Raw genomic sequence first — 26331 nt, forward strand, 5'->3', positions numbered from 1 at the left:
CAACAAAAGCCTAAACGTTTTCCCCAAAAAACGTGGGCTAAAGAAGCGTTCTGGGACCCGTTCTCCGTACGTCGCTAACTCCGTTAGCTGGATTTGATTGTCATTATCTTGGATTGTTCGGTTCTTCGAAGCTCATCCTGGACTTGCTGTTATAGCAGCAGGTCCGCAAGCTTAAACCTGCTCGGGAGCAGGTTTATTTTATGGTAAACCCAATTAGATTGAGGCTTTACAAGCAAAGGTGTACAGGAAGTCTGTCACAGTGTATGTCTTGTCCGTTTTTACTACAGGAACTTGTTGGAGAAGGTGCAAGAATAATTAACAGAATTTAATATGAAACCGAATTAATTGCTCATTGCGTGATAGGAGCTACTTAAGCGCAGCGCGATATATGCTCGCCTATACTTTTTGAGAAGATAGCCTATCGTTTTTTTGAGAGGGGGTCATTTACATAATACATTTGTTGAAACCACATCATATGATTTAAAGATGATAAATTAAAATACGAAAGTATGAACAAAAAAAACATAGGCCTATAGCTTCTATAGCTTACTGTAATAAGCGATACAAAGCGTGGTCACTAGCCTACTCTACATTTAATTTGGTGTGCTACTTTTTGCCAGCCTTCTTTCTTGGATTTTTGAGACTTTGAGGTGTTCCCTGGCGTTCTGATTAAATCTTTAAATTCGGAGTAACTTCCGAGCAAGCTGTTGGCTCTGTTGCGGAAAAAAACAAGGCGCTCATTTTGGCCACGGTGAGCAGCCATAGACGTATGTGAGCAGCCAATAGCAGCGTTGCTAATCAAGGTTTCTACTATCGATACATAACCCCTTTTTGACCAACGCATAACTCATCCAGCTATAGGCTACTAATTATAAACAACATGGGTGTTCAAAGAACCGAATTAGCCAGATCATGATTAGCAAGATAATGTCATTTTGGATGTGTCATTTGATCTCGGATGTAATAAGCGACGTACGGAGAACGGGCCTCAGAGCTAACACTACGCAACTAGTAAATAGGTTGTTTATCTCTAACTGAGCCAGTGGAGGGAGACAGCTCCAACAACAATGAACCTGCATACAGACAGAAGCAACCAAACCTAAATCCAAACGACAGTCCAAGCGTATAAAAAGTAGGGTACATGAAAGTTTGCTGCAATTTGCACTGCGGACGGTGCAAGACTCACCTTACCAATGATTAACGACAGCAGGTGCATGGCATACTGCAGTGATACGCCCTGAACCTTAAACTGGATTTGGTGGAAGGGAAAAGGCAACGGCTGTTACTGTGACATACTGTTGTTGGTTTAATTTAAATGCATCATGCAAGAAGATATGGGCAGATTTAGTCTAACTTGGGCTACTAAATAACCAATACTGTACCAGTTAAATATTTAACACGAATAACCCTCTGTAAATAAAATAACTTAAACATATGACTGGAATAAACTGCGCTTTGTTTATTTATGGAAATACAGTGACCAAAATACGACCAAATCGCTGTCAGGACCTGGTGAAGAGATATGGGTTTACAGTATCTACTGCGCGGGTGACGGTCCCGCTGCACACCTGTTACCTTCACCACCATAAGGCAGGCCATGATTCGCGATGGGGGCGGGGCCTTACAGTTGCCATGTTGTCGTATTTAGTTACGTCCATCGCAGACAGTGAAGCAGCTCGTTTTGTCAGGCTGTTGCCTGTGATGTCCCTCCTGGGTGATTTAATTCCTAGAATATTGTATTATTCACAAGGGCCTTGGTAAAGAGAAGACTGGGAAACGTATTTTCTTATGTTCCTCCAGCGTTAGAAAACATTTGACATTCAATCAGTTTACATGAATGTAAAAGTATATCATAGTGAATGTATGGATTAGAAAGCTACACGGACACTAGGCTACTCATTAACATAGGCAAGGCTGAGCTGTAAGTGTAGTCCCATAGGCTGTTGTCCACTCAGTGTTATTAGGTTTTAAATCGCATTACCTCCTGTGATTCACCACGTATGATTCAGGGCAATCTCTGTCCACGAAGGACACGGTCATGAGGATCGTATGTTTACATTTGCACTGACGTGATGTGATGTTCCGGGCGGTAACAGTAGCCTATAGAATTTGTGAGGCTTTTGTTTTACATTCTAAACTACATTAAAACTGCACTTGAAAAGGTTGTGTCTACCATGCTGTAGGTAACAGGTGTCTGACCGAATGAGAAAGGCAGATGGTTGTCACAATCCAAATACATGACATAACAGGTTCTGACAATCAGGCAAATTCGACCATGCAGACGCTGTTATTTTCCACCTGTTCATAGGACTATGGTATCATGGTATAGGATATTCGAGTCTGTCTCAGGGATATATAACATGAGTTAATTTAAAGCTGTTTATTTTGTAGGTAAATTGTTGACGTAATAGAAATGGACATTTTCAGCATTGCCTCTTTAATTTCTATTACGTAGCCTACGATGAAATCCTAATTGGGACTATCTCCACAACACTCGAGTTAAGCACCTCTTGAGAAAACAGAAGCTGGGCAGTTTCCTTAGCAACGTGCATATCTTTCCCTGCTTCATGCAGAAGAGAATTGTGTCGCCAGATTAACAATTCATTAATCATTTCTATTATTTGCGTTTATGGTCGGGAACAGAGAAAAATATATGACAAAACGGAGAAATGTATCGCCATTTTATTATATCCCTGAATTTACATTTCAAGATAATAACCACAAGATACTGTATTACCTACTGTAATTTTCGGTGTATTTCTTTCTAACAACACACTTACATTAAATGACTTCCCTATCCATAATGCCCGCTCCCTTGACCATTAAAAATTGCTCTCACAGAAGTCACCTGTCATGCGCGTCTCATCGCTAAGCTCTTGCTTTGATTACCTTGGTCTAGCCAGCTCTATCCCGTCAGCTCACAAACATCTAGCACGCAGCTGAGATAGAGAGAGAGAGAGGGACATGTTAGAGAGACAGCTACAACGGGAGCAGCCCTCGAGATAGAAGGGTAACTGACACCTCTTCGAAGATGGGCTTCGTGGCCCGAAGAGACCAGAGAATAACTTGAACATTACAAAAACGTCCCGGGAAAGATTTGGTGTCACAGAACGTTAAAGTGCATGAGTTATTTGAAGTTTAAAATGTGGGAGATGGTGGTGTTGTTGAGAGCGAGCTCTCCCCTCTTGTCGTCTCGGACAAGATGGCAGCAATGCAGGCAGACTGTGCATGCTATGGGTGTTTAAGTCCATAACATGTTCAGAGAAGCCCTGGATTCTACCTATCGTTAATCTACGTGAAGGTAAGATGTCAGTTGTATTTTGATATTATTTGCAAACAAGTTATCCTGTGAATTGTCCACGAGAAAGATGGAAAATAATCTTGCTTAGCTAGCTCGCTAAGCTAACTTCTTGAGCCACAAATATACTCTGCTTCGGCAGTCCATCTAGCTAGCTATCTTAGTAGATTTTTGATTTGAGGGCAGAAGCTGATAGCCTAGATAGATATAAATCCGTAACGTTTTATTATATTCTACTGTCAATGGTGAGTAATGTGGTTACAGATGTCTGTGTCTGTTGACATGACGTGAGTTCTTCAGAACTTATGACCGAAACTAATATGACATATGTCAGGTTACGTAGACTGATTCCCAACGACAATTAATTGGAAGTTCTTAACTGTCAAAGTACTGTAGTTCATAATCCCGTCTCAGTTAGTATTTTAAAAGATACGGCTCATCAAGGGAATTATGTTTCTCAGCATTGCCCTCCCCCAACGCTCCATTGCTTGCAGTCAGCCTCTATTTTAACCACCACCAGCCTGTCTACGTGCAGGTCAACCCAGCTTTTGAAAGCTAACTTGGGGGTCGCGCAGACTATGCTTGTTTTGTCATTTTAAAGAGGCGTTAAGTGTTTGATAACTCGACAGCCTTGACCAAAAATACTCCCAAATCCTTAGATATAAACTTCATTGATCTCCGAGAGAACGTTACACAAAGTAGTTAGGGAGTACACGAATCTATTTTAAAAGCATACTTCGTTCACATCCTCAAGCTATGCCACTTCAACACCGCTAACATTCAGCTCGGTATTCTTCTAATTGATCCCTTATCCTGTTTTGACATGCATTCCAGAGCTAAACATTTCATGACGCCTCCTGCTTTATTGACGAGCATTCTTCTGTTTGTTTGATGTTTTCCCTGCCAGCCTGAAGCGGTTACCTACGTTATTGCCTTATAGTCTGAAGTTCAACTTCCCCTTAAGACAAACAGCTCTCGCTAAACACTTTGCTCTTTGACTCCTGGCTGCACTCTTGTAGGAAGATAAACTATTCTGGATGGCCCTGAATTTTCAGAATTGTTTTTGTGAAGGATGTTGCCTACAATTTGATAGTGCTGAATTCTGTCTGGTCCTGCCAAACAGACAGCTGTAAGTGAGGACTGTTCTGTTGAGTTCCAGCAGAGTGTGAGTTTGAAGGCACAACCTTGATTTTGAGAATCACTTATTCAGACCAACCAAGATATGAGGAACAACTTGTATTAGCTCTTTAATCAGACTTTGTGACGAGTCCTTGCTTGACTGAGCTCTGTTTGCTCTGTCAGAAAAAGCTTAGAATCTTGGTTGTTTTTCTGTTTCTCACTAATCTGATAGCAGTGCTGGGAGGAATGTGTAACTTTGGCCGGAGAGAGAGAGAGAGAGGGAGAGAGAGGGAGAGAGAGAGAGAGGGAGAGAGAGGGAGAGAGAGGGAGGGAGAGAGAGGGAGGGAGAGAGGGAGAGACGGAGAGACGGAGACATAGACGGAGAGAGAGAGACATAGACGGAGAGAGAGAGACATAGACGGAGAGAGAGAGACATAGACGGAGAGAGAGAGAGACATAGACGGAGAGAGAGAGAGACATAGACGGAGAGAGAGAGAGACATAGACGGAGAGAGAGACATAGACAGACAGAGAGAGAGAGATTTAGACAGAGAGAGAGAAAGACATAGACAGACAGACAGACAGACAGACAGACAGACAGACAGACAGACAGAGAGAGACATAGAGAGAGAGAGAGAAAGATAGAGAGAGACATAGACAGACAGATAGACAGAGAGACACAGACAGACATACAGACACACACATACAGACAGACAGAGACATAGTGGGTGCTGCTGCTCTGCTCTCCCTGTCTCGTGTCTTCTTTATTGAAGCAGCCCAAGATGTGTCTCATGTGATCTAACTTTGCTCATTCAGCCCTCTCCACAACCCCCCTTAACAAACCAAGCAGGGCCCTCCAATGTCTTCTTTTCACCCAAAGTGTAGGCCTACTAGAGGGTCACAGTGACAGGGTTGTGGTGATCTTAAGGCAGTGTATGTGTTAGAGGGTATGTTGCTGAGTAGGGCTGGTAAGAGATGTTTAGATATATTTTATGTTGTTTGGGAGGCCTGGTTAGAGAGATTTCATGTTGTTGAGTAGACCTGGTTAGAGATATTTCTTGTTGAATAGGCCTGGTTAGAGATATTTCTTGTTGAGTAGACCTGGTTAGAGATATTTCTTGTTGAGTAGACCTGGTTAGAGATATTTCTTGTTGAGTAGACCTGGTTAGAGATATTTCTTGTTGAGTAGACCTGGTTAGAGATATTTCTTGTTGAGTAGACCTGGTTAGAGATATTTCTTGTTGAGTAGACCTGGTTAGAGATATTTCTTGTTGAGTAGGCCTGGTTAGAGATATTTCTCTAAGGCCTGGATGATTCCCCTCCCATGACCTAATCCCTTTTGTCTCCATCAGCTGTTTATGTTTGAGCATTTGAATGTACCCCTCCTTTCTGTGGCAAATCAATGGTTGGTCTAGTGTCACCACACAGTATTGATGTGCCCTGCACTCAATTTGTTTGTCTCCACTGTTTCTAAGTGGAGCACGCTGTATGCAATTTGTCGGGCATCAGCTTTTGTTTACCCATTAGCGTATATTAGCCAGCTAGGGTTTAGAAGGGTTCGCTATTCTTCATCCACGTCGTGGTTGTACGCTTGCCTGATTGCCGCTTGGCTGTTTCTCTGGACTAGGATCAGTTCCTGCTAGATAAAGGATCCTCTGTCTCATTTTTAAAATGTGTGTACACGTGTGTGTGACCTCACGGCTCTATCTGTGCCCTGAAGGTTGTCTGGTTTTGGTCTCTGCACAAGACCAGCTCATGTAGAGACCATGTGAGGGAAGAGCGGGGCCTCACTGCTGCCTCACTGCTGCCTCACTGCTGCCTCACTGCAGCCTCACTGCAGCCTCACTGCAGCCTCACTGCAGCCTCACTGCAGCCTCACTGCAGCCTCACTGCAGCCTCACTGCTGCTTCACTGCAGCCTCACTGCAGCCTCACTGCTGCCTCACTGCTGCCTCACTGCTGCCTCACTGCTGCCTCACTGCTGCCTCACTGCTGCCTCACTGCTGCCTCACTGCTGCCTCACACAGGGGCCCTACATCACTGGGACAGCTCTACAGAAGAGCCTTCCGCTGTTCCGCTGGGCTTAGATGTGAAGGGACGCAGGCAGGAGGAGGCCGGTGTCATGGCAGACACCACGACTGCTGCTGCGTCTGAGACAGAGAGCAGATGGACGGTGTACAGGCAGGATAATCTGTCTGACCGGGGCCTGGCTGGGCTGGGCTGGGGGAGGGGGGGGAGGGATACAGGAGGTTACTTGCGTAAATCAAGTAGATTTTGCCTCGATGATAGCTTAGATTACCCAAACTTGTGTCAATTTTGAATATTGCATTCCGACATTTCGGACCATAAAATGGACCTTACCGTTTTACAAAGACAATCTTGACTGAAAAGCCTCTGAACTGGTCAGGGTAATGGCTGTATCACCTGCCAAAACTGCCTTAGGGAACCAGAAGAGATAAGTGTGTTGAGCTGAAGTCAGTCAGAGCACAGGGACTGTTGATAGAGTAGCGTTTGAGAGAAAGTACGAAGGCTCTGAAATGACTGGCAGTACTTTTACCTCGCAGCTTTTAAGACTTTCATCTACAGTTTGGGTGTGGGACTTTCCAAGGGGATGTCTCATGTTGCTGTTCCTGACAATGAAACGTGTTTTGAAAATGTATGACGTAAAAATGATGGAGGTAGATTATCATAATGGATGTCTTATCATGAAGGCTGTTGCTTTCACAGAGAGGGAGAGAGAATTTCAGAGGAATTTGTTTGGTCTGTGGTAAAACAAAAGTTATTTTGTTCATCCAAAGAAGAAGAAAAAAAAACCCTGAAATATTTTGACCTTTTGAATTTATAGCCACATCCTGTTTTCTATGCTTTTTAGTGGACATTAAGTGGAGTTTCACCACAGCATGGCAACCTAAGTACTTTACTTTATTGTTGACCTATGTAGTCTTTACTGGAACTGTCTTTAACCATACAAGCCATATAGGGTCAGCTATATATAGTTTGGTGAAGCGTTCAGTAAAGTTGTTTTATGTGAAGCCAAATGAAGCATGTGTTTAGACTAACTTTACTGAAAGGCTATTTCCAGTCCAAGGCATTTTTTCAAAGTTTTTTTTTGCACTTTGTTACTGAATTAATTGCACCTTTTTCACTGTGACACGTCCCCCCCGCACACACACAAACACACACACACACACACACACACTCTCTCTCTCTCTCTCTCTCTCTCTCTCTCTCTCTCTCTCTCTCTCTCTCTCTCTCTCTCTCTCTCTCTCTCTCTCTCTCTCTCTCTCTCTCTCTCTCTCTCTCTCTCTCTCTCTCTCTCTCTCTCTCTCTCTCTCTCTCTCTCTCTCTCTCTCTCTCTCTCTCTCTCTCTCTCTCTCTCTCTCTCTCGCGCGCGCGCAATGCATTACAGGCCTATTTGTTTTTCCTCTGCTATCAGCTGTTGCTAGCCTTGCACCGCCTGTTCTCTCTGCCTCCATGTCTGTTTCTCCTCACAGGACAGGTGTGGGCTGGTTATTTTTTCACCTCTCGGTTGAATCCCGACCCACCGAGGGTCAAAGGTCAACTGCGCACAATTACTTTGCTCCCGAGAGGCTGTCGAGAGAAGGGGAAGACTGAGTGAGTGAGGGATGATACCGTCCACGAGCCCCTGGTCAGACGACAGTGTCAGGCTACAGGGGGGTAAGAATAGCAGAGCGCTGCAGCTGCCACCCTGTTGGCTTGTCTAAGCTAAAGACCCTTTTAGTCCCAGGCCCCTTTGGTCCAGGAGACCCTCCCCAACACTGCGGTGAAGGGGTGGGGGTGAAGGGGTGAGGGTGAAGGGGTGAGGGTGAAGGGGTGAGGGTGAAGGGGTGAGGGTGAAGGGTAGAGGGGTGGGGGTGAAGGGGTGGGGGTGAAGGGGTGAGGGTGAAGGGGTGAGGGTGAAGGGGTGAGGGTGAAGGGGTTGGGGTGAAGGGGTGAGGGTGAAGGGGTGAGGGGTGGAGGGTGAGGGTGAAGGGGTGGGGGTGAGGGGGTGAGGGTGAAGGGGTGAGGGGTGAAGGGGTGAGGGGTGAAGGGGTGAGGGTGAAGGGGTGAGGGTGGAGGGTGAGGGTGAAGGGGTGAGGGTGAAGGGTGAGGGTAGGAACATGCGTCCAGGGACTAGCTGGTCACTGTTACAGGCAAGACAGTAGCTATTATGTTGATGGTTTGACACACAAAGCCCGTCTGGTGGAGGAATGGCTGTGTTTGCTGATAGTGATATCCTGTGAGGCCTGCTTCTGATAGTGATATCCTGTGAGGCCTGCTTCTGATAGTGATATCCTGTGAGGCCTGCTTCTGATAGTGATATCCTGTGAGGCCTGCTTCTGATAGTGATATCCTGTGAGGCCTGCTTCTGATAGTGATATCCTGTGAGGCCTGCTTCTGATAGTGCTATCCTGTGAGGCCTGCTCCCTGTCTCTAAACGGGACCATAGAGGGTCTCACAGCACAGGAAGCATGCAGCACAGAGCCTCACAGTACACAGCTGCAGGAAACAACATTAACCAGATCACTGTATAGCAAACCACTCAAAGAAGGGTTCTGTCATTGTTAAGACGAGTTAAACTGGATCTAGTACAATATGTTTAGTGCCTCATGTTTGTTTCCCTTTGTTCCTGAAGCCTTTGTGCGTTAGCCAGACATGTGACTAGCCTGAACAGACCTCTCTTGTAGATCTCATGTGTGATTCTGTCTCCATGAGGGACTTTGACTTTGGGTAGGTTTCATCCACTGCAACGCAAACACGTTGTCCCTATAGAACCTACTGCAGAAGATCAAGGATCAGAAGTGCAGAGTTCCAACTGCATCTTGGTTGTCAGGTGGCTGAGCTAGTAATCTGAAGGTCGCTGGTTCGATTCCCGGCCGTGCCAAATGACGTTGTGTCCTTGGGCAAGGCACTTCACCCTACTTTTCTCGGGGGAACATCCCTGTACTTACTGTAAGTCACTCTGGATAAGAGCGTCTGCTAAATGACTAAAATGACTAAATGTCAGTCAGGGAAGTGTATTTACACGTACAGTAACATGGCCAGGAGTCATTCTGGGTGTGTGTGTCACTGAACTGAAGACCAATAGAGGATATGACCTCCTGTGGAGTAAGTTGTGTGAGAATGAAGCACAACTGACTTGTTAATGTCAGTAATGTTGTTTAATTTGTCATATTTGCTGAAATAAACTTCACATCCTTATAGCAACCAATAAATCTAAAGGTTTGACAGTAAAATGTAATACATTCGATGAATGTGAGGCTGGCAGGACTGTAATAAACATGGCATTCAGACCGAATGTGAGGCTGGCAGGACTGTAATAAACATGGCATTCAGACCGAATGTGAGGCTGGCAGGACTGTAATAAACATGGCATTCAGACCGAATGTGAGGCTGGCAGGACTGTAATAAACATGGCATTCAGACCGAATGTGAGGCTGGCAGGACTGTAATAAACATGGCATTCAGACCGAATGTGAGGCTGGCAGGACTGTAATAAACATGGCATTCAGACCGAATGTGAGGCTGGCAGGACTGTAATAAACATGGCATTCAGACCGAATGTGAGGCTGGCAGGACTGTAATAAACATGGCATTCAGACCGAATGTGAGGCTGGCAGGACTGTAATAAACATGGCATTCAGACCGAATGTGAGGCTGGCAGGACTGTAATAAACATGGCATTCAGACCGAATGTGAGGCTGGCAGGACTGTAATAAACATGGCATTCAGACCGAATGTGAGGCTGGCAGGACTTTAATAAACATGGCATTCAGACCGAATGTGAGGCTGGCAGGACTGTAATAAACATGGCATTCAGACCGAATGTGAGGCTGGCAGGACTGTAATAAACATGGCATTCAGACCGAATGTGAGGCTGGCAGGACTGTAATAAACATGGCATTCAGACCGAATGTGAGGCTGGCAGGACTGTAATAAACATGGCATTCAGACCGAATGTGAGGCTGGCAGGACTGTAATAAACATGGCATTCAGACCGAATGTGAGGCTGGCAGGACTGTAATAAACATGGCATTCAGACCGAATGTGAGGCTGGCAGGACTGTAATAAACATGGCATTCAGACCGAATGTGAGGCTGGCACGACTGTAATAAACATGGCATTCAGACCGAATGTGAGGCTGGCAGGACTGTAATAAACATGGCATTCAGACCGAATGTGAGGCTGGCAGGACTGTAATAAACATGGCATTCAGACCGAATGTGAGGCTGGCAGGACTGTAATAAACATGGCATTCAGACCGAATGTGAGGCTGGCAGGACTGTAATAAACATGGCATTCAGACCGAATGTGAGGCTGGCAGGACTGTAATAAACATGGCATTCAGACCGAATGTGAGGCTGGCAGGACTGTAATAAACATGGCATTCAGACCGAATGTGAGGCTGGCAGGACTGTAATAAACATGGCATTCAGACCGAATGTGAGGCTGGCAGGACTGTAATAAACATGGCATTCAGACCGAATGTGAGGCTGGCAGGACTGTAATAAACATGGCATTCAGACCGAATGTGAGGCTGGCAGGACTGTAATAAACATGGCATTCAGACCGAATGTGAGGCTGGCAGGACTGTAATAAACATGGCATTCAGACCGAATGTGAGGCTGGCAGGACTGTAATAAACATGGCATTCAGACCGAATGTGAGGCTGGCAGGACTGTAATAAACATGGCATTCAGACCGAATGTGAGGCTGGCAGGACTGTAATAAACATGGCATTCAGACCGAATGTGAGGCTGGCAGGACTGTAATAAACATGGCATTCAGACCGAATGTGAGGCTGGCAGGACTGTAATAAACATGGCATTCAGACCGAATGTGAGGCTGGCAGGACTGTAATAAACATGGCATTCAGACCGAATGTGAGGCTGGCAGGACTTTAATAAACATGGCATTCAGACCGAATGTGAGGCTGGCAGGACTGTAATAAACATGGCATTCAGACCGAATGTGAGGCTGGCAGGACTGTAATAAACATGGCATTCAGACCGAATGTGAGGCTGGCAGGACTGTAATAAACATGGCATTCAGACCGAATGTGAGGCTGGCAGGACTGTAATAAACATGGCATTCAGACCGAATGTGAGGCTGGCAGGACTGTAATAAACATGGCATTCAGACCGAATGTGAGGCTGGCAGGACTGTAATAAACATGGCATTCAGACCGAATGTGAGGCTGGCAGGACTGTAATAAACATGGCATTCAGACCGAATGTGAGGCTGGCACGACTGTAATAAACATGGCATTCAGACCGAATGTGAGGCTGGCACGACTGTAATAAACATGGCATTCAGACCGAATGTGAGGCTGGCAGGACTGTAATAAACATGGCATTCAGACCGAATGCAATGATTGTCCCAACAGTAGTCAGTTCATGTGTTTTGGGGGAGTGGCTTTGAAGGGAGGGTGGGATATTTTGGTTTGAATCCTTTCGAACTCAAGCCAAAATTGCAAGGTTCGCAAAACGTACCTACCCTTCCTTTAATGCCCGTCTCCAGCCTAGGGTTAGGGTTAGCCTAGGCACTAGGGACTAGCCTAGCAGCCTGGCACACAGCTCTGCCCTCCTCACCCTCCCCCCTCTCCCCTCACCCTCCCCCCTCTCCCCTCACCCTCCCTCCTCACCCTCCCCCCTCTCCCCTCCCCCTCCCTCCTCACCCTCCCCCCTCTCCCCTCACCCTCCCCCCTCTCCCCTCACCCTCCCCCCTCACCCTCCCTCCTCACCCTCCCCCCTCTCCCCTCACCCTCCCCCCTCACCCTCCCTCCTCACCCTCCCCCCTCTCCCCTCACCCTCCCCCCTCACCCTCCCCCCTCACCCTCCCCCCTCTCCCCTCACCCTCCCCCCTCACCCTCCCTCCTCACCCTCACCCTCCCCCTCCCCCTCCCCCCTCCCCCTCCCCCCTCACCCTCCCTCCTCACCTTCCCCCCTCACCCTCCCCCCTCACCCTCCCCCCTCACCCTCCCCCCTCCCTCCTCACCCTCACCCTCCCTCCTCACCCTCCCTCCTCACCCTCCCTCCTCACCCTCACCCTCCCTCCTCACCCTCCCTCCTCACCCTCCCCCCTCCCTCCTCACCCTCCCTCCTCACCCTCCCTCCTCACCCTCCCCCCTCCCTCCTCACCCTCACCCTCCCTCCTCACCCTCCCCCCTCACCCTCCCTCCTCACCCTCCCCCCTCCCTCCTCACCCTCCCTCCTCACCCTCCCCCCTCCCTCCTCACCCTCCCTCCTCACCCTCCCTCCTCACCCTCCCCCCTCCCTCCTCACCCTCACCCTCCCCCCTCACCCTCCCTCCTCACCCTCCCCCCTCCCTCTTCACCCTCCCCCCTCCCTCCTCACCTTCACCCTCTCCCCTCACCCTCCCCCCTCACCCTCCCCCCTCACCCTTCCCCCTCCCTCCTCACCCTCCCCCCTCCCTCCTCACCCTCCCTCCTCACCCTCCCCCCTCCCTCCTCACCCTCCCTCCTCACCCTCCCCCCTCTCCCCTCCCCCTCCCCCCTCACCCTCCCTCCTCACCCCCACCCTCTCCCCTCACCCTCCCTCCTCACCCTCCCTCCTCACCCTCCCTCTTCACAGAAGCTGCAGTTGTCTGCGAACCATTTATTCTCTCACCCACTACCTTTTAATTACAGCCTCAACATCTGAAACGGTATAATTTGTCATCTTTTTGATTATAATTTATATTTCAAACGCGTCAGCGTGGTTCCTGTGCCTCTGCAGCAGTCGTCGTCGACGGTATGTCGAGGCTGCTGTTAGACCCAGCGAGTCTAAACACGTCTCCCTCTGGATACTCCTGGATTACAGTCTGGTAGCTGGTGTGGACGCGCTGCTGTGATGTTCTGATGTCACAGGAAATGTTTCTTTAGACAGGAAGTAGGTCGTGGGCCGGGGGTAAGGTCAAAGGTCGGAGTGCCAGGGCAGACTACGCTGGTAAAACCCCTGTCTTTCGTAAACAGCAAAGGTAGCCAGGAGACATGTTCATCCTTAGCGGTTCCCCGCAGCAACTTCCGCCCCCTGGCCTGTCCTCCTTAAATGTTCTGTGACCTGGGGAAATCCTCGTGCCTGATATTCGCTAGCAGGGGTGACATCTCTACTTCTTGTTTTCTGAGTCGATGGAGAGGTGGGGAGGAGTGTTCCTCTACGTCATTTGAGAGCGCTGACCTGATGCTCTGCTGGACACTTAGCTACTTTACTCCCCCAAACACATTCTCTCTGTCTCTGTCTCTCTCTGTCTCTCTCTGTCTCTCTGTCTCTGTCTGTCTCTGTCTCTGTCTCTGTCTCTGTCTCTGTCTCTGTCTCTCTGTCTGTCTCTGTCTGTCTGTCTCTCTCTCTCTGTCTCTCTCTCCACTCTCTCTCTCTCTCTCATTCACTCACACTAACACTCACTCTGAATACATCTGTTGCCTAGAGACAAGAGGTGTGATGCATGGAAACGGCCCAGAAAGGTCAGGCGAACCTTTTAGAGAAGTTGGTCTTCTCCAACGTGCACGGTGTTGGCGGTGGGGTTGCAGATGATTGGCCGACATGGCGATGCTATTTGGGAACACTTCAACGGAGTGTGTTGTTTACTCTCAGCTGATTGGTCGGCTGCTACGCCTGTGCAAAGGGCTGTTAAGGGGAGAAGGGACAAGCCTTACGTCGTTCAGAGATACAGCGTGTCACTCTGCCATCGGACATCCGTTTGTGCTTGTGTCTCTTGACCTAGAACAGCATACGACATGATTCAGTCCTGAGTGCCATCACCTTTGACCTCAGCTAGCAAACACTGAGGGGGAAATAAAACCGAAGAGCAAATCTGGACAGATGCACTTATCTCCATTTATGATGTGGTAATGACTAGGGGGCCTTGCTGTCTTATGCAATTCCTCGTTTAAGCATGAGCTGGCTTTGGCCCCAAAAAAGGAAGAAAAACACCCCCCCAAAAAGTGTTTTTTTTTCCCAGCCGCTGTACTTTTCCATGGTCCTCTTGAGAAATGGCAGTGGTGTAATGATTACCAGGATCTGCACAGATGCAGAAGGGAACCTATCCTTAGCCATGGCAGGCCCTTACAAACAACATCAGAACAATTGCTTTACTTTTTGTTTACCACTGTTATATGAAGGCTTTTCTGCCTAGTACTAGATTGTCCTCATGTAGTCGACAAAAGGAGTATGTTTTGTTTTATATGAAATGTAACTTGTCATATTGATGCATGCTATTTTTCAAATGTCATCGGCTGAGTAATTCATGACGTTAACCTTAGTTGAAAATAACATTTCTATCTTGTTTTGAAGGAGGAATTAGATTGGCATTTCGCTTAGAACATTGCTTGTATTACTACCTCATCATACAAATGTCTCAGTTTGAAACAGGACACCGTAATGATTCCTGTCTTGACATAATTGAATATGCTTATATTGATGATCTCACGCGTATATATGTTTGTTTTGTGTGTGCTTCTCTGTCTGTCCAGGTATGGCCTCACAAGTCTTGGTCTACCCACCACACATTTATCAAACCCAGACAAGTGCCTTTTGCAGCGTAAAGAAACTGAAAGTGGAGCCCAGCAGCTGTGTGTACCATGAGAGGGCTCACCTGCGTCTGAACAGCTCAACCCTCGGCATCGCGCACCCCAACAAGCTCCCTCCCCCGGTCGCTCCAGACTCGGCTGTGGGCGTGAGAGCTCGCGGAGGACAGGTGAAGACTGTGGTGGTGCGAGGGGTCCGGAGAGAGCAGCCCAGCACTGCAGGAAGTAGAGAAGGAGGAGCAGGAGCAGGCCCTGCGCTACCAGGGGCAGTCCCCTCACAGGTCAAAGGGCAGGAGCAGAAGGATCGAGGCAGCGGAGGCAGCAGTGGAGGAGCAGGGGCAGGAGGAGGGGGAAGGGGAGAGGGCAGGAGACGGGGAGGAGGTGAGAAAGTGGAGGAAAGCGACGGGGGAACGGAAGTCGACGAGGAAGACTGCGGAGGTTTGAACTGGGCCGAGGTCTCTCAGCGATGCGGGCTGAAACGTAAGAGCGAGGAGCTGGAGAACCGAGGGAGCGCCATGCAGATTCTGGAGGAACTGTCCATGCTGCCTGCCATGATGCAAACCACGACTGTAGGGGGAAACCCGGCCGTGCCCGCGGCCGGGGGAGGGGGGGCCCTCAAGCAGGGGGCCACAGGGGCGGGCGGGGCGGGAGGAGGGGACGGAGACTACCAGCTGGTCCAGCACGAGGTCCTGTGTTCTATGAAGAACACCTATGAGGTGCTGGAGTTCCTGGGCCGGGGAACCTTCGGCCAGGTGGTGAAGTGCTGGAAGAGAGGCACGGGGGAGGTGGTGGCGGTGAAGATCCTGAAGAACCACCCGTCGTACGCGCGGCAGGGCCAGATCGAGGTGGGCATCCTGGCGCGGCTGAGCGGGGAGAACGCGGACGAACACAACCTGGTGCGGGCCTTTGAGTGCTTCCAGCACCGCAGCCACACCTGCCTGGTGTTTGAGATGCTGGAGCAGAACCTGTACGACTTCCTGAAGCAGAACAAGTTCAGCCCGCTGCCCCTGAAGGTGATCCGGCCCGTGCTGCAGCAGGTTGCCATGGCGCTGAGGAAGCTGAAGATGATGGGTCTGATTCATGCAGACCTTAAGCCCGAGAACATTATGCTGGTGGATCCTGTGAGGCAGCCCTACAGGGTGAAGGTGATAGACTTCGGCTCGGCCAGCCATGTTTCCAAAGCCGTGTGCTCCACGTACCTCCAGTCTCGGTACTATAGGTGAGGACACTTCCTGTTTTTGTTCTTCTTCTTTTTTTGGAGGGGTTGTAAGTCATCGGAGGGGTGTTGAACAAAGTTAAAGATCTCTCCAAAGGTGTTTGTTTGAGTCCTTGGTGCATCCATAAAAAGAATAATAACATTATTTTGTATTAATGTAACACCTCAAACCTAAGGATGTTTTACAGATAAAAAAAAAAAAAGAAATAATCAAAAGTTTACCTCAAACATTCACATAAATAACCAGAAATTCACACTGACACTTACAAGATACCAGGCCTTTGACCAATGACGTAAGTGAGGCTGGATAAGAAATGTTCCCCCAGAGGCAAGGCAAGGAAACGTCCCCCGTAAGATACAACATCCTGTGCACTCAGTGTTAGCATACCACGACCTGTTCAAGAATATGACCCCCACACGGTTACTGGCAGAGTCGCTGGCTCATGGCCCTTCTGCCTGGGAACGGAAAGCCACTTCTGAAAACAGCCGACCACACAATGGAGAGAGGAAGAAATCAATAGCTGTCTGTACAAGTTTGTGAACATCTCTGGTATTGTTAGCGGTTGGGCAGAGCCAGGTTTGGGTCGTGCACTCGGGAGTCCGAGGGATTTGTCGAATTTGTTGAGAGAATTTGCTTGTTGGCAAATGTTTGAGGTCTTTGTTCAAGGCATGTACTTAGTGTTTGATTATTCCAATGGGATGGACCTTGAATAAACGTCCCAGCAACAATACATGCTGGTAGGAATGTAAATAGTCCGTATGTCTGTGTTGATCTAGCCACAGCTCGTATGCACAGTACAACAGTAATACTCCTGTGGTCCTTCTCTTGGACGAGCAAATGGAAAACCCTGGAGACAAACGACCTGTGGCAGCATCCAGTCAGTGTTTCAGTTGAAGTTAGAGGAAGCAGACATGACACCAGTGACTGGGGTGGATGAGCCCCAGCGTAGAGTTTGTTGTGAGTAGCCTTGTTCTGAGGTCTGTGGGCAGACAGTTTGTTTGTGTGAAGGAGAAGGATGTTAAAGGGGCCTGGCTGGTCCTTCGCCGTGTCCTCTCAGGCCTTTTGTGACAGACTTGTTTTTGAGGTCTGAAAAGTGATTCTCCTTAAATAGAGAACTTATTTCTCAAGGCTCATCATGCAGGGAGACAGATATGTCCTGTATGCGCTCAGCCACATTGCAAAGTGGTCTGTGGACGGTAGTTTCAGCTCGATAGTTTAGCTGTGCAATGACAATTGAGTTTGAAGGAAATTTGTCATCCTAATAGATCCATTACCAAGCGCACCAAATAAGGTCCTAACCTTGCATTAGCTTCCGTGTCCATGGATGCTGCAGTGTGGGACGTCATTGCTCTGCTCTGGCTCTGCTCTGGCAGATGGAAGACAGCTCTGCTGTTTTCCACTGCCTGAAAGAAGCTGTAACCATCGGGCTTGCACGTGGCAGCGTGTCTTTAATTAACTACAGCCTTTTCTAATTAAACCCTCTCCGCCGTGCTTCTCAGAGAACGAACATGGCCTGAGTTCACCTGGACAATTTCAGTTTATTTAAGAAATTAATAAATGGAATGGAAATTAATTTGATGGATTCGACTGGAATTAAAGGAATTTTAGTGGAGTGGAATTGAATGGGACCGAGACTCAGGCTCTGACAGAGGTACAAAGTTCATTCTCACAATCCTTTTAAGGCTCAATACATTTGCCACAGCATCACAAGTAAAGATGTATGTTTTTAGAGAGAGGGACTTCTCTTAGTGTCTTACCTCAGGGTTGGGAGCTTGAAATGAGAGGCAAGGTCAGCTTGCTGGACTGACTCACTCTGCTCCTGTGCAGCATCCAGGTCATCCAGTTCCAGCTAGCTGCAGGTGTTCCCATGGCATGTTCGAGGCTTGAAAACACACACACACACACACACACACACACACACACACACACACACACACACACACACACACACACACACACACACACACACACACACACACACACACACACACACACACACACACAGGCCTGCCACACACACACAGGCCTGCCACACACACACACACACACACACACACAGGCCTGCCACACACACACACACACACACAGGCCTGCCACACGCACCCACACACACACACACACAGGCCTGCCACACACACACACACACACAGGCCTGCCACACACACACACACACACACAGGCCTGCCACACACACACACACACACACACACTCTCTCTCTCCCCCCCTGAGGCCTGATGGTGTCCAGGGGAGACAGGCGGCAGTGTTTGTGTGCCAGAGGCTCCCAGTCCTCAGCAGTGTTTGTGTGCCAGAGGCTCCCAGTCCTCAGCAGTGTTTGTGTGCCAGAGGCTCCCAGTCCTCAGCAGGGAGTGGGGAGGGCCCTTGGTGCCAACGCACCGAGGCAGGTGATGTTTTAGGCGATGGGAGTTAATGTCAGAGTTAGCATAGCTACGTATGTGTGGGTGCCTAATCCAACAAACCCCTTCTGCTGCCTCAGATTAAATCCCAATCTGTCTGAGCCTGTCCACCCTGTCCTGCCCAGCAGCTGGCACCCCCCAGATCGCTACATATTCTCCCTCCAACGATTCAACTTTACCGTCTCGACATGCATAACTAGGTTCGTTTTAGCCATGCTCTCACAAAGTTTGTTTTAACAAAAGTTTTATTTTTATAATTTTCTTTTTCACTGTGATCATGGCTATTTTGTGCTAATACAGCATTTTAATCAACCACATGAAGCTTATCGTTACACATTAGAGGCTACTTTTTACTGAAAGGCTTGAGTTCAAGTACCACCTTGCCCTCCATTGAGTCAATGGCTGAAGGTGAACAGTTTCAACATATTTCCTCAAAGTGAAAGACAAAAAAAAACATCCTAGCCAGGGATTTTTGTATGTGTGGTAGATTTGCCCACAGAGTCATTTTAATAATAGTATTCACTTGTCCACTTCCTCCATGGAGGAAGATGGTGGAGATGTTGATCTTGTTGACCTCTCACAGTATGTAGCTCTGTGGAACTATGATGGTACGTGATTCAATTACCTTCTATTAAATTACTTCAGTCTGAAAGTAATGCGAATTGATCTGTGGATCCGCAGAATCCTTTAAAAGGCGGAAGTTACATGTTTATAGATAAGCTACTTGCTAGACAAGCTAAATGTGGTTGGGGCTATTTGCGAGGACTTCGTCTTGGTCTTATGAGAGAAAGCAGATTGGTTTGTGGGAGGTCTTGGTGGAAGTTAGCAGGGGGCATTGAGCCATGCTATCACTGGGCCACACAATGTTTTAGCAAGCGGGAATTTACATGTCATTTGAATAATTCATTCTGCCAGAACAGTAAGCCAGTGAGGCGGTGTGTTGCAAAGCGAACATGCAAATATTGTTGCGGACGATTTTTCCTCTGGTTTGCCCTGCCAGGGTGTTCCTCTGGTTTGCCCTGCCAGGGTGTTCCTCTGGTTTGCCCTGCCAGGATGTTCCTCTGGTTTGCCCTGCCAGGATGTTCCTCTGGTTTGTCCTGCCAGGGTGTTCCTCTGGTTTGCCCTGCCAGGATGTTCCTCTGGTTTGCCCTGCCAGGATGTTCCTCTGGTTTGCCCTGCCAGGATGTTCCTCTGGTTTGCCCTGCCAGGATGTTCCTCTGGTTTGCCCTGCCAGGATGTTCCTCTGGTTTGCCCTGCCAGGATGTTCCTCTGGTTTGCCCTGCCAGGATGTTCCTCTGGCCCTGAGGTCACTGCAGCCATGACCAGCCATGACCCCTGAAGTGACTGTTGTTCCTTTCCACTGTAGAAAAGAAAAGTAAATTACATATATTATAAAACCTTGATCTTGTTGCAGCCTACACAACTGACTTGCTGTTTATGCGTAGGTGGGGGCAGATTAGTGTGTCGTTCTGACAGTGTTTTTCGGTGGTCAGAGTCGAGGAACAGTCTGTATTTAGATCAGGGACAGAAGCCACCACATCTGAGCTACCGGACACAGAGCAGCAACAGCAACACGTCACAGTAACACGTCACAGTCGTCATAGAGCAGCAACAGGAACACGTCACAGTCGTCATAGAGCAGCAACAGGAACACGTCACAGTCGTCATACTGTGCTTTAACAACAGCAAGTTACTGTTCAGAGCATTGCTGGAGCCTAATGGCTGATGTGCAGTTCCACTTAGGAAACTGCTTTAAAGAAAGGCAGAAACGTTGTCATGTATTTCTCTCCTTCTTGTTGTCCAGTCTTCCACTCAGTGTTTTTCTTCACAGTGACGGAGGGACAGGAGGCAGTTCAGCAGCTTGTAGTCAACACAGAATGAGATCCAGCCGTTTGGTTGACATCCTTCACATACCCACTGATTAGCTGCAGGATGCCATGATGGAGGAGTGAAAGATTTGGGGGCTTTCTAGCTGCTCTAGTTGAAGTTTGTTCCGGTCAGCTGGGATGGAGCTGGTGGCGATGACTCCAGACTGTGCATGACAGCAGCACAAGTGTAGTTCACAACATCCTCTTACAAGGACACATGCACACACACACACACATGCACACACACACACACACACATACACACGCACAGGCCGTGCACACACACACACACACACACACAAGCCATCTTGCCACACACACAGACCACACACAGACCACACACAGGCCTCCATTCACTCACTTCTGGTAAATGCACCATATTTCAGGAAGCGTCTACAAATAGACCGGTTTGACTGTAGTCCCACACTGTACTTTGTGACTGTGGAGGAAGTTAGACCCAGTGAGCAGCTGCCTGGCCCGCCCTCTGCCACGTCAAACCATTGCAGGATGCAGAGAAGCCCAATCCTTCTCACCAAAGCTATTCCAAGCAGCATACCTTCTCCTCTCCCTGGAGGTCTGCACTGAATCACAAACGGCCTGGCCCACTGAGAGAGGAAACACCAGGGGGAGGGTGGGAGGGTGAGGAGAGCCAGAGCCGTGAAGATTCATACTCCACCTAATGGGCGATGTCATCTCGCAATGCAAGTGGGGGAATCTATGGTGTGTGCCAGATCAACTCAGTTTAACAGGTGAAAAGAAACTTTGAATATGCCGCTTGTCTCGGCTCGCGATTGGTGGGGTGGGGGGGGGGGGGTGTACCGGAGGGCAAGGGGGGGGCTGGTGTGGGGGGGACGGGACAGGAGGGCAAGGGGGGGCTGGTGTGGGGGGGGGGGGGGACAGGAGGGCAAGGGGGGGCTGGTGGGGGGGGGGGGGGGACAAGAGGGCAAGGGGGGGCCGGTGGGGGGGCGCTCAAAATAGCGGATGGGAGAGGGGCCAGCTCAGTTTGACTTCTATAGATGGAGAAGATCGCTGGCAACACAAGCAAAAATAAAGGGCTAGAGAAATGCAAGAGAGATCTCACTTACTCGCTCAAGGTCAAACTACTCTAACGTCAGCTGTTTCTCTTTGTGTGTGTGTGGCTGGCCTATAGGTGTTTATATGTGCAAACGTGTAAACAGGCTGAAATATTACCAACAACCTCGAGTCTATTTCCATGTTTCCCACTCCTTCCCTCTGTCAGACACATTTAGGGCATTTTCCCGCTTTGCGCTCAGAGGTGGTAACAGTTTTGTTTAGCACTGTTTACCCTCTGAAACCCTGTAGCCATTTTGGTAGCTGTGAACTTAATTGGTTTAACATTTTCTCCTCTTGGACGCTATGATTAGTGAACTGACCCAGGTCTCTGCTGTACTGAGGCCTGTTATCCACTGCAGACCTGGTAATTAGAGTCCTCAGATTGGAGCCCAAATGCCAGAGAGGCCCTAGAAGGTTGTTTTAATTAGACCCTGGCATGGGAGCCTCTCAGACACCTCATCTGCTGTCTATAAAACCCTTAGCCCCAAAAACCGCTTGACGTTTCCTGAAAAAAAGAAAGAATCCTGGCTTTAATTGCTTGTATTATACATTTATCTGGCTCTCCCTGTGCCTCGTTTTACGGCCAAATTTGATTCCCCATACTTGAATTTACCTCACTTAATAGCCTCTTGCAAATTGAAATTAAAAGAGTCTACGTGAATGTGGATTTTCACATTGAACCAACATCTATTCAGTGCAAAGCTGCTACAAACAAGCTTCTAGGTTTTGTTCTGGTCTCAACCAGGCCAGTTCAGCAAACCGGACGCTGGTTCGAAAACAGCAACGCAAAAAGAATGTATTCAGTTAGCACACACTTATCCAGAGCAATGTACGACACGGGGGCATTTGAGCCTCCGGAATTTGACCTTTGATCTGCAGTCAAATGCTCTAACCATTCAGCTCACACCTATCCCCTGGTTCTACGCTTATCAGCAGCAGCCTGTGCGTCTAACTGAACCACCTCCCGTGAGTGCTGCAAGAGGCGGGGTGCTAGAAACCCAATCCTCTCTGTGAGATTACACTATCTTATCTGCTCTGTTTCTCCATCTCTGTTTGTTTCTGTTAACCCTCCAAGTGTGTGTGTCCCAGAGTTGTGTGTGTGTGTGTTGTCAGTGTTGTGTGATGCTGTGTCTCTGTACAGTGGTACCATATGCTAGACCTGCCTGCGTATCTCCTTCCACAGGTAGCGAGCTGCGTTGAGAAGCAAGCTCATCAATCATTCATCAAGGCCTACTGGTGTTAGCAACAGAGTAAACACAGCCAATCACATTATGTCCTACAAGAGCTGCAAGGCACATTTATCCCGTTACTTAATTTATTGTGCTTTTGAAATGCACATACTCCTTTACTGTAGAGTAGCTGCAGGGTTGTTTGAATCCAAAGCTTGCCATTTCCAAGCCCTGCATATATTCTCTTATTTCCTGTCAAGGTCTCTCTGAGTCACAGGGTCGTGGAATGGAACACGCTATTTTATATATTGCAGTTTACAGCTTTTTGGGGCTAGTTAGTTTGAGGGAGAGGGGGAGAGGGAAAGGACGACAGGGAGAGAATGCAGCAAATGTGACCGGGGTTCGATTCCAGCATGGGTCACGTTTGCAGCATGCGTTCTCTTGCGGTGAAGGCACCAGCTTGTGTACCCAATGAGTCACCAGGGCGGAGCAGAACATGCTAATTCACATTTTTAAATTGCTGTTATTGTTGTATGGAACGACTGACGTAACCTAACTGTCAGTTGTTTGAATCCTCGTGTGACTAAACTACACAAGAAACGAAAGGCCAACACAGTGATTCACATTCCTTTGTTGAAACGAAATCGGTGACTTATCGAAAACCGTGACCATTTTTTCAAATGAAGGTTGTGGTTGTCGTTCCCACAGACGTGATAGCTAGCTTGTTGTCTGGAGACCTCCATGTTTTTTTTTACAGTGGTTGTCAAGGCTATGCGTTGCTAAGGTTGTGATGTGCTTCCGGACGCTGTTGAAGATAACGGTGGTGATCAGCTAACGGCCAGGACGAATAAGACATGGTTGTGGCAAGTTGTCAACGAAGCAATCGTTTGATTTCTGTTATTCTATTCAAACGTTTGAGGAAAGCTATCAGTGATTTGGGATGATTCTGCTACTGTAGGACGGACTTTACTTTTTACAAAATAATAGATTTGATACAAAAAATAGATACTTTTTTTTTAAATCATTTTTTTTTATAACTATTGAAAAGACAAGTATACAAACTTTAGACACATATTCATCTTAATGGTATACAACACCTAGCCTGGTCCTAACCAGACCCTCGTACATTGTATTTGTACAGAGGGTCTGGGATCGCCCCATTGACAAACGTTAACTTCCTTGAAGGCGGGTCCTCTGTCGAAGTTTAAAACTATTGGATCTGCCCAGAGCCACTCTGATCTGCCATAACCAATCGCAAGCGTTCGCCTTAGCCAACTCCTTCGCCACTACTGTAACGGAGCTGGAAAATCAAACTTTTCCCGAACCCCGTGGGGAGGAGGGCTTCAACATCATAAACAAAACTCAGCAAGGAATGTTCTTGCTACGGCTTTAACTTATGGATATTCGGCAGCGTTGCCACAACTGCAGAATAGCTTTGCTCGCATCTTTCTCTGCTGCCATGACAGAGCTACTCAAACTAGTGCACGACATTAACGTCATCGTTCTCAGCCACTCCCTCTGTTCGCTGATTGGACCTACAAAAAATGTGTTTCTGAAAACCGACTTCAAAGTCTGTAAAAAGTTTATTTACAGACGACCACAATAATTTCTCTTTTCTGTTCCCTATTCCAGAGACAGGGCAGTGTGGTGAGTTTCAGTAACTCATCGTGGTAATGAATCACTAGTAAGACATTATGTAAATGTTCAGATATCTCGGGAAAGCTACCAGAGTTTACGTGCTAAATCATGTTACTAGTAGTAGCTAGCAATTAGTTCCAGCTTGGGGGTTTTCCAGTAAGTGGGTGGACCAGGGCAGCTTCTGTAAAAGTGAGTGTACAATGAACCAACCCAAACCAAAGAAGAAGAGAGGAGAAAGAGAGGCAGGGAGAGAGATTTATCCAGAAGCTTTGTTAGTAATACATGTTTACGACTGCATAGTCGTGTGTTTTGAGTTTGCAGTTAATTGAATTGTTTTCATTTTTGAGGGTCAGTGTTTTGGCTGACGCAGCATGTTGAGTATGACTGGAAAAGTGTGGAGGGGGTAATAACAGGGTGAGGATGCGGTGAGGGATGGAGGTAGAGAGGGATGGGATGGAGGAGGGAAAGAGGGATGGATAGAGGGAGGAAGGGAAGCCTGTGGTACTGGTTGTAAGAGGGGACAGGTCTTGGCCGACACACAAAGTGAACCCTGTCACACCAAGGCTGGTATGTACACAGGATGAAACAGGCTGTGACTGTGTTGTTCTGTGTGGCTTTGGAGAGTTCCTGGAACCCGACCAGAAACGTGCCTGTCTAGTAGTTTGTATCTAATGTGTGGAGATTGACTTGGAGGGCGTGCAGACAGATTGTGGAGGAGGGGGAGAGAAGGGGAGAGAGACAGAGAAGGAGTGAAGAGAGAGAGGACCTGGTACATTGGCTATCACAACAAAACCGGATGTTGTTTTCTCTCTTGGGGTTTTCACATGTTCCGTCGCTTGTCCCTGCTGGTTACAGGCCGCCTTTAAAGAGCATGTCAGCAGTTCACACAGCTGTGGAGAATAAGGATCAAACCCCGCCTCTCTTTGGATGACCTCATCTTTTATAGAGGCCTGGACTGAAACACGAGGTGAAAACTGACTCCATGATGGTTTTTGTCACGCATGGCTTCACCAGAACTTGAGGCCTTCACAGGGTTTTGGGATGAGACTGGTGTTGAGATGGTGTTAGGGCTTGTGTTAATGGCAGGGTTTAAACTAGCAACTCTGGCTTGACTTTAAAAAGGATCCAACCCCTGGTATCCCACCCCCTTCCTTCGAAGCCACTCCCCCATCACTTGACCAGCCAGATACCTGAGGACAAGGAGGAGGAGGAGGATGATGGTGATTAGGAGATGATGATAAGGGTGATGGTGATGATGAATGTGGGGGTTCTTCCATTTCTTGGCAGTGTTTGTGGAGTTTCCCCCCTTGTCTTCTTTGATCTGTGGGCATCTGAAAAGTCCCTCTGTGTCAAGTCAGTGTGTCAGTCAAGAGGGCTGTGCTGACTGTATGCGGTGCGTATCAGGAGGGCTGTGCTGACTGTATGAGGTGCTTATCAGGAGGGCTGTGCTGACTGTATGAGGTTCTTATCAGGAGGGCTGTGCTGACTGTATGAGGTGCTTATCAGGAGGGCTGTGCTGACTGTATGAGGTGCATATCAGGAGGGCTGTGCTGACTGTATGAGGTGCTTATCAGGAGGGCTGTGCTGACTGTATGAGGTTCTTATCAGGAGGGCTGTGCTGACTGTATGAGGTGCTTATCAGGAGGGCTGTGCTGACTGTATGAGGTCCTTATCAGGAGGGCTGTGCTGACTGTATGAGGTGCTTATCAGGAGGGCTGTGCTGACTGTATGAGGTGCTTATCAGGAGGGCTGTGCTGACTGTATGAGGTGCTTATCAGGAGGGCTGTGCTGACTGTATGAGGTGCTTATCAGGAGGGCTGTGCTGACTGTATGCAGTGCTTATCAGGAGGGCTGTGCTGACTATGAGGTGCTTATCAGGAGGGCTGTGCTGACTGTATGAGGTGCTTATCAGGAGGGCTGTGCTGACTGTATGAGGTGCTTATCAGGAGGGCTGTGCTGACTGTATGAGGTTCTTATCAGGAGGGCTGTGCTGACTGTATGAGGTGCTTA

The 26331-nt window shown here is 48.2% G+C and overlaps 1 protein-coding gene across 4 annotated transcripts in view; it reads left to right on the top strand.

Annotated features, from left to right (window-relative positions):
- The first annotated feature begins 2948 nt into the window (after positions 1 to 2948).
- Positions 2949 to 26331, top strand: part of hipk3b (homeodomain interacting protein kinase 3b) — a 45977-nt gene continuing 22594 nt past the window's right edge. For all 4 annotated transcript variants that reach the window (XM_084681793.1, XM_084681794.1, XM_084681795.1 and 1 more), the window contains exons 1-2: positions 2949 to 3301; positions 14887 to 16159. In XM_084681793.1, the coding sequence (XP_084537919.1) occupies positions 3229 to 3301; positions 14887 to 16159 (1346 nt within the window). In that variant the 5' untranslated portion in view covers positions 2949 to 3228. The remainder of the gene's footprint in view (positions 3302 to 14886; positions 16160 to 26331) is intronic.

This window comes from Hypomesus nipponensis, chromosome 19 (assembly GCF_054491055.1).
Source record: "Hypomesus nipponensis isolate SF chromosome 19, ASM5449105v1, whole genome shotgun sequence".
Classification (NCBI taxonomy): Eukaryota; Metazoa; Chordata; class Actinopteri; order Osmeriformes; family Osmeridae; genus Hypomesus; species Hypomesus nipponensis.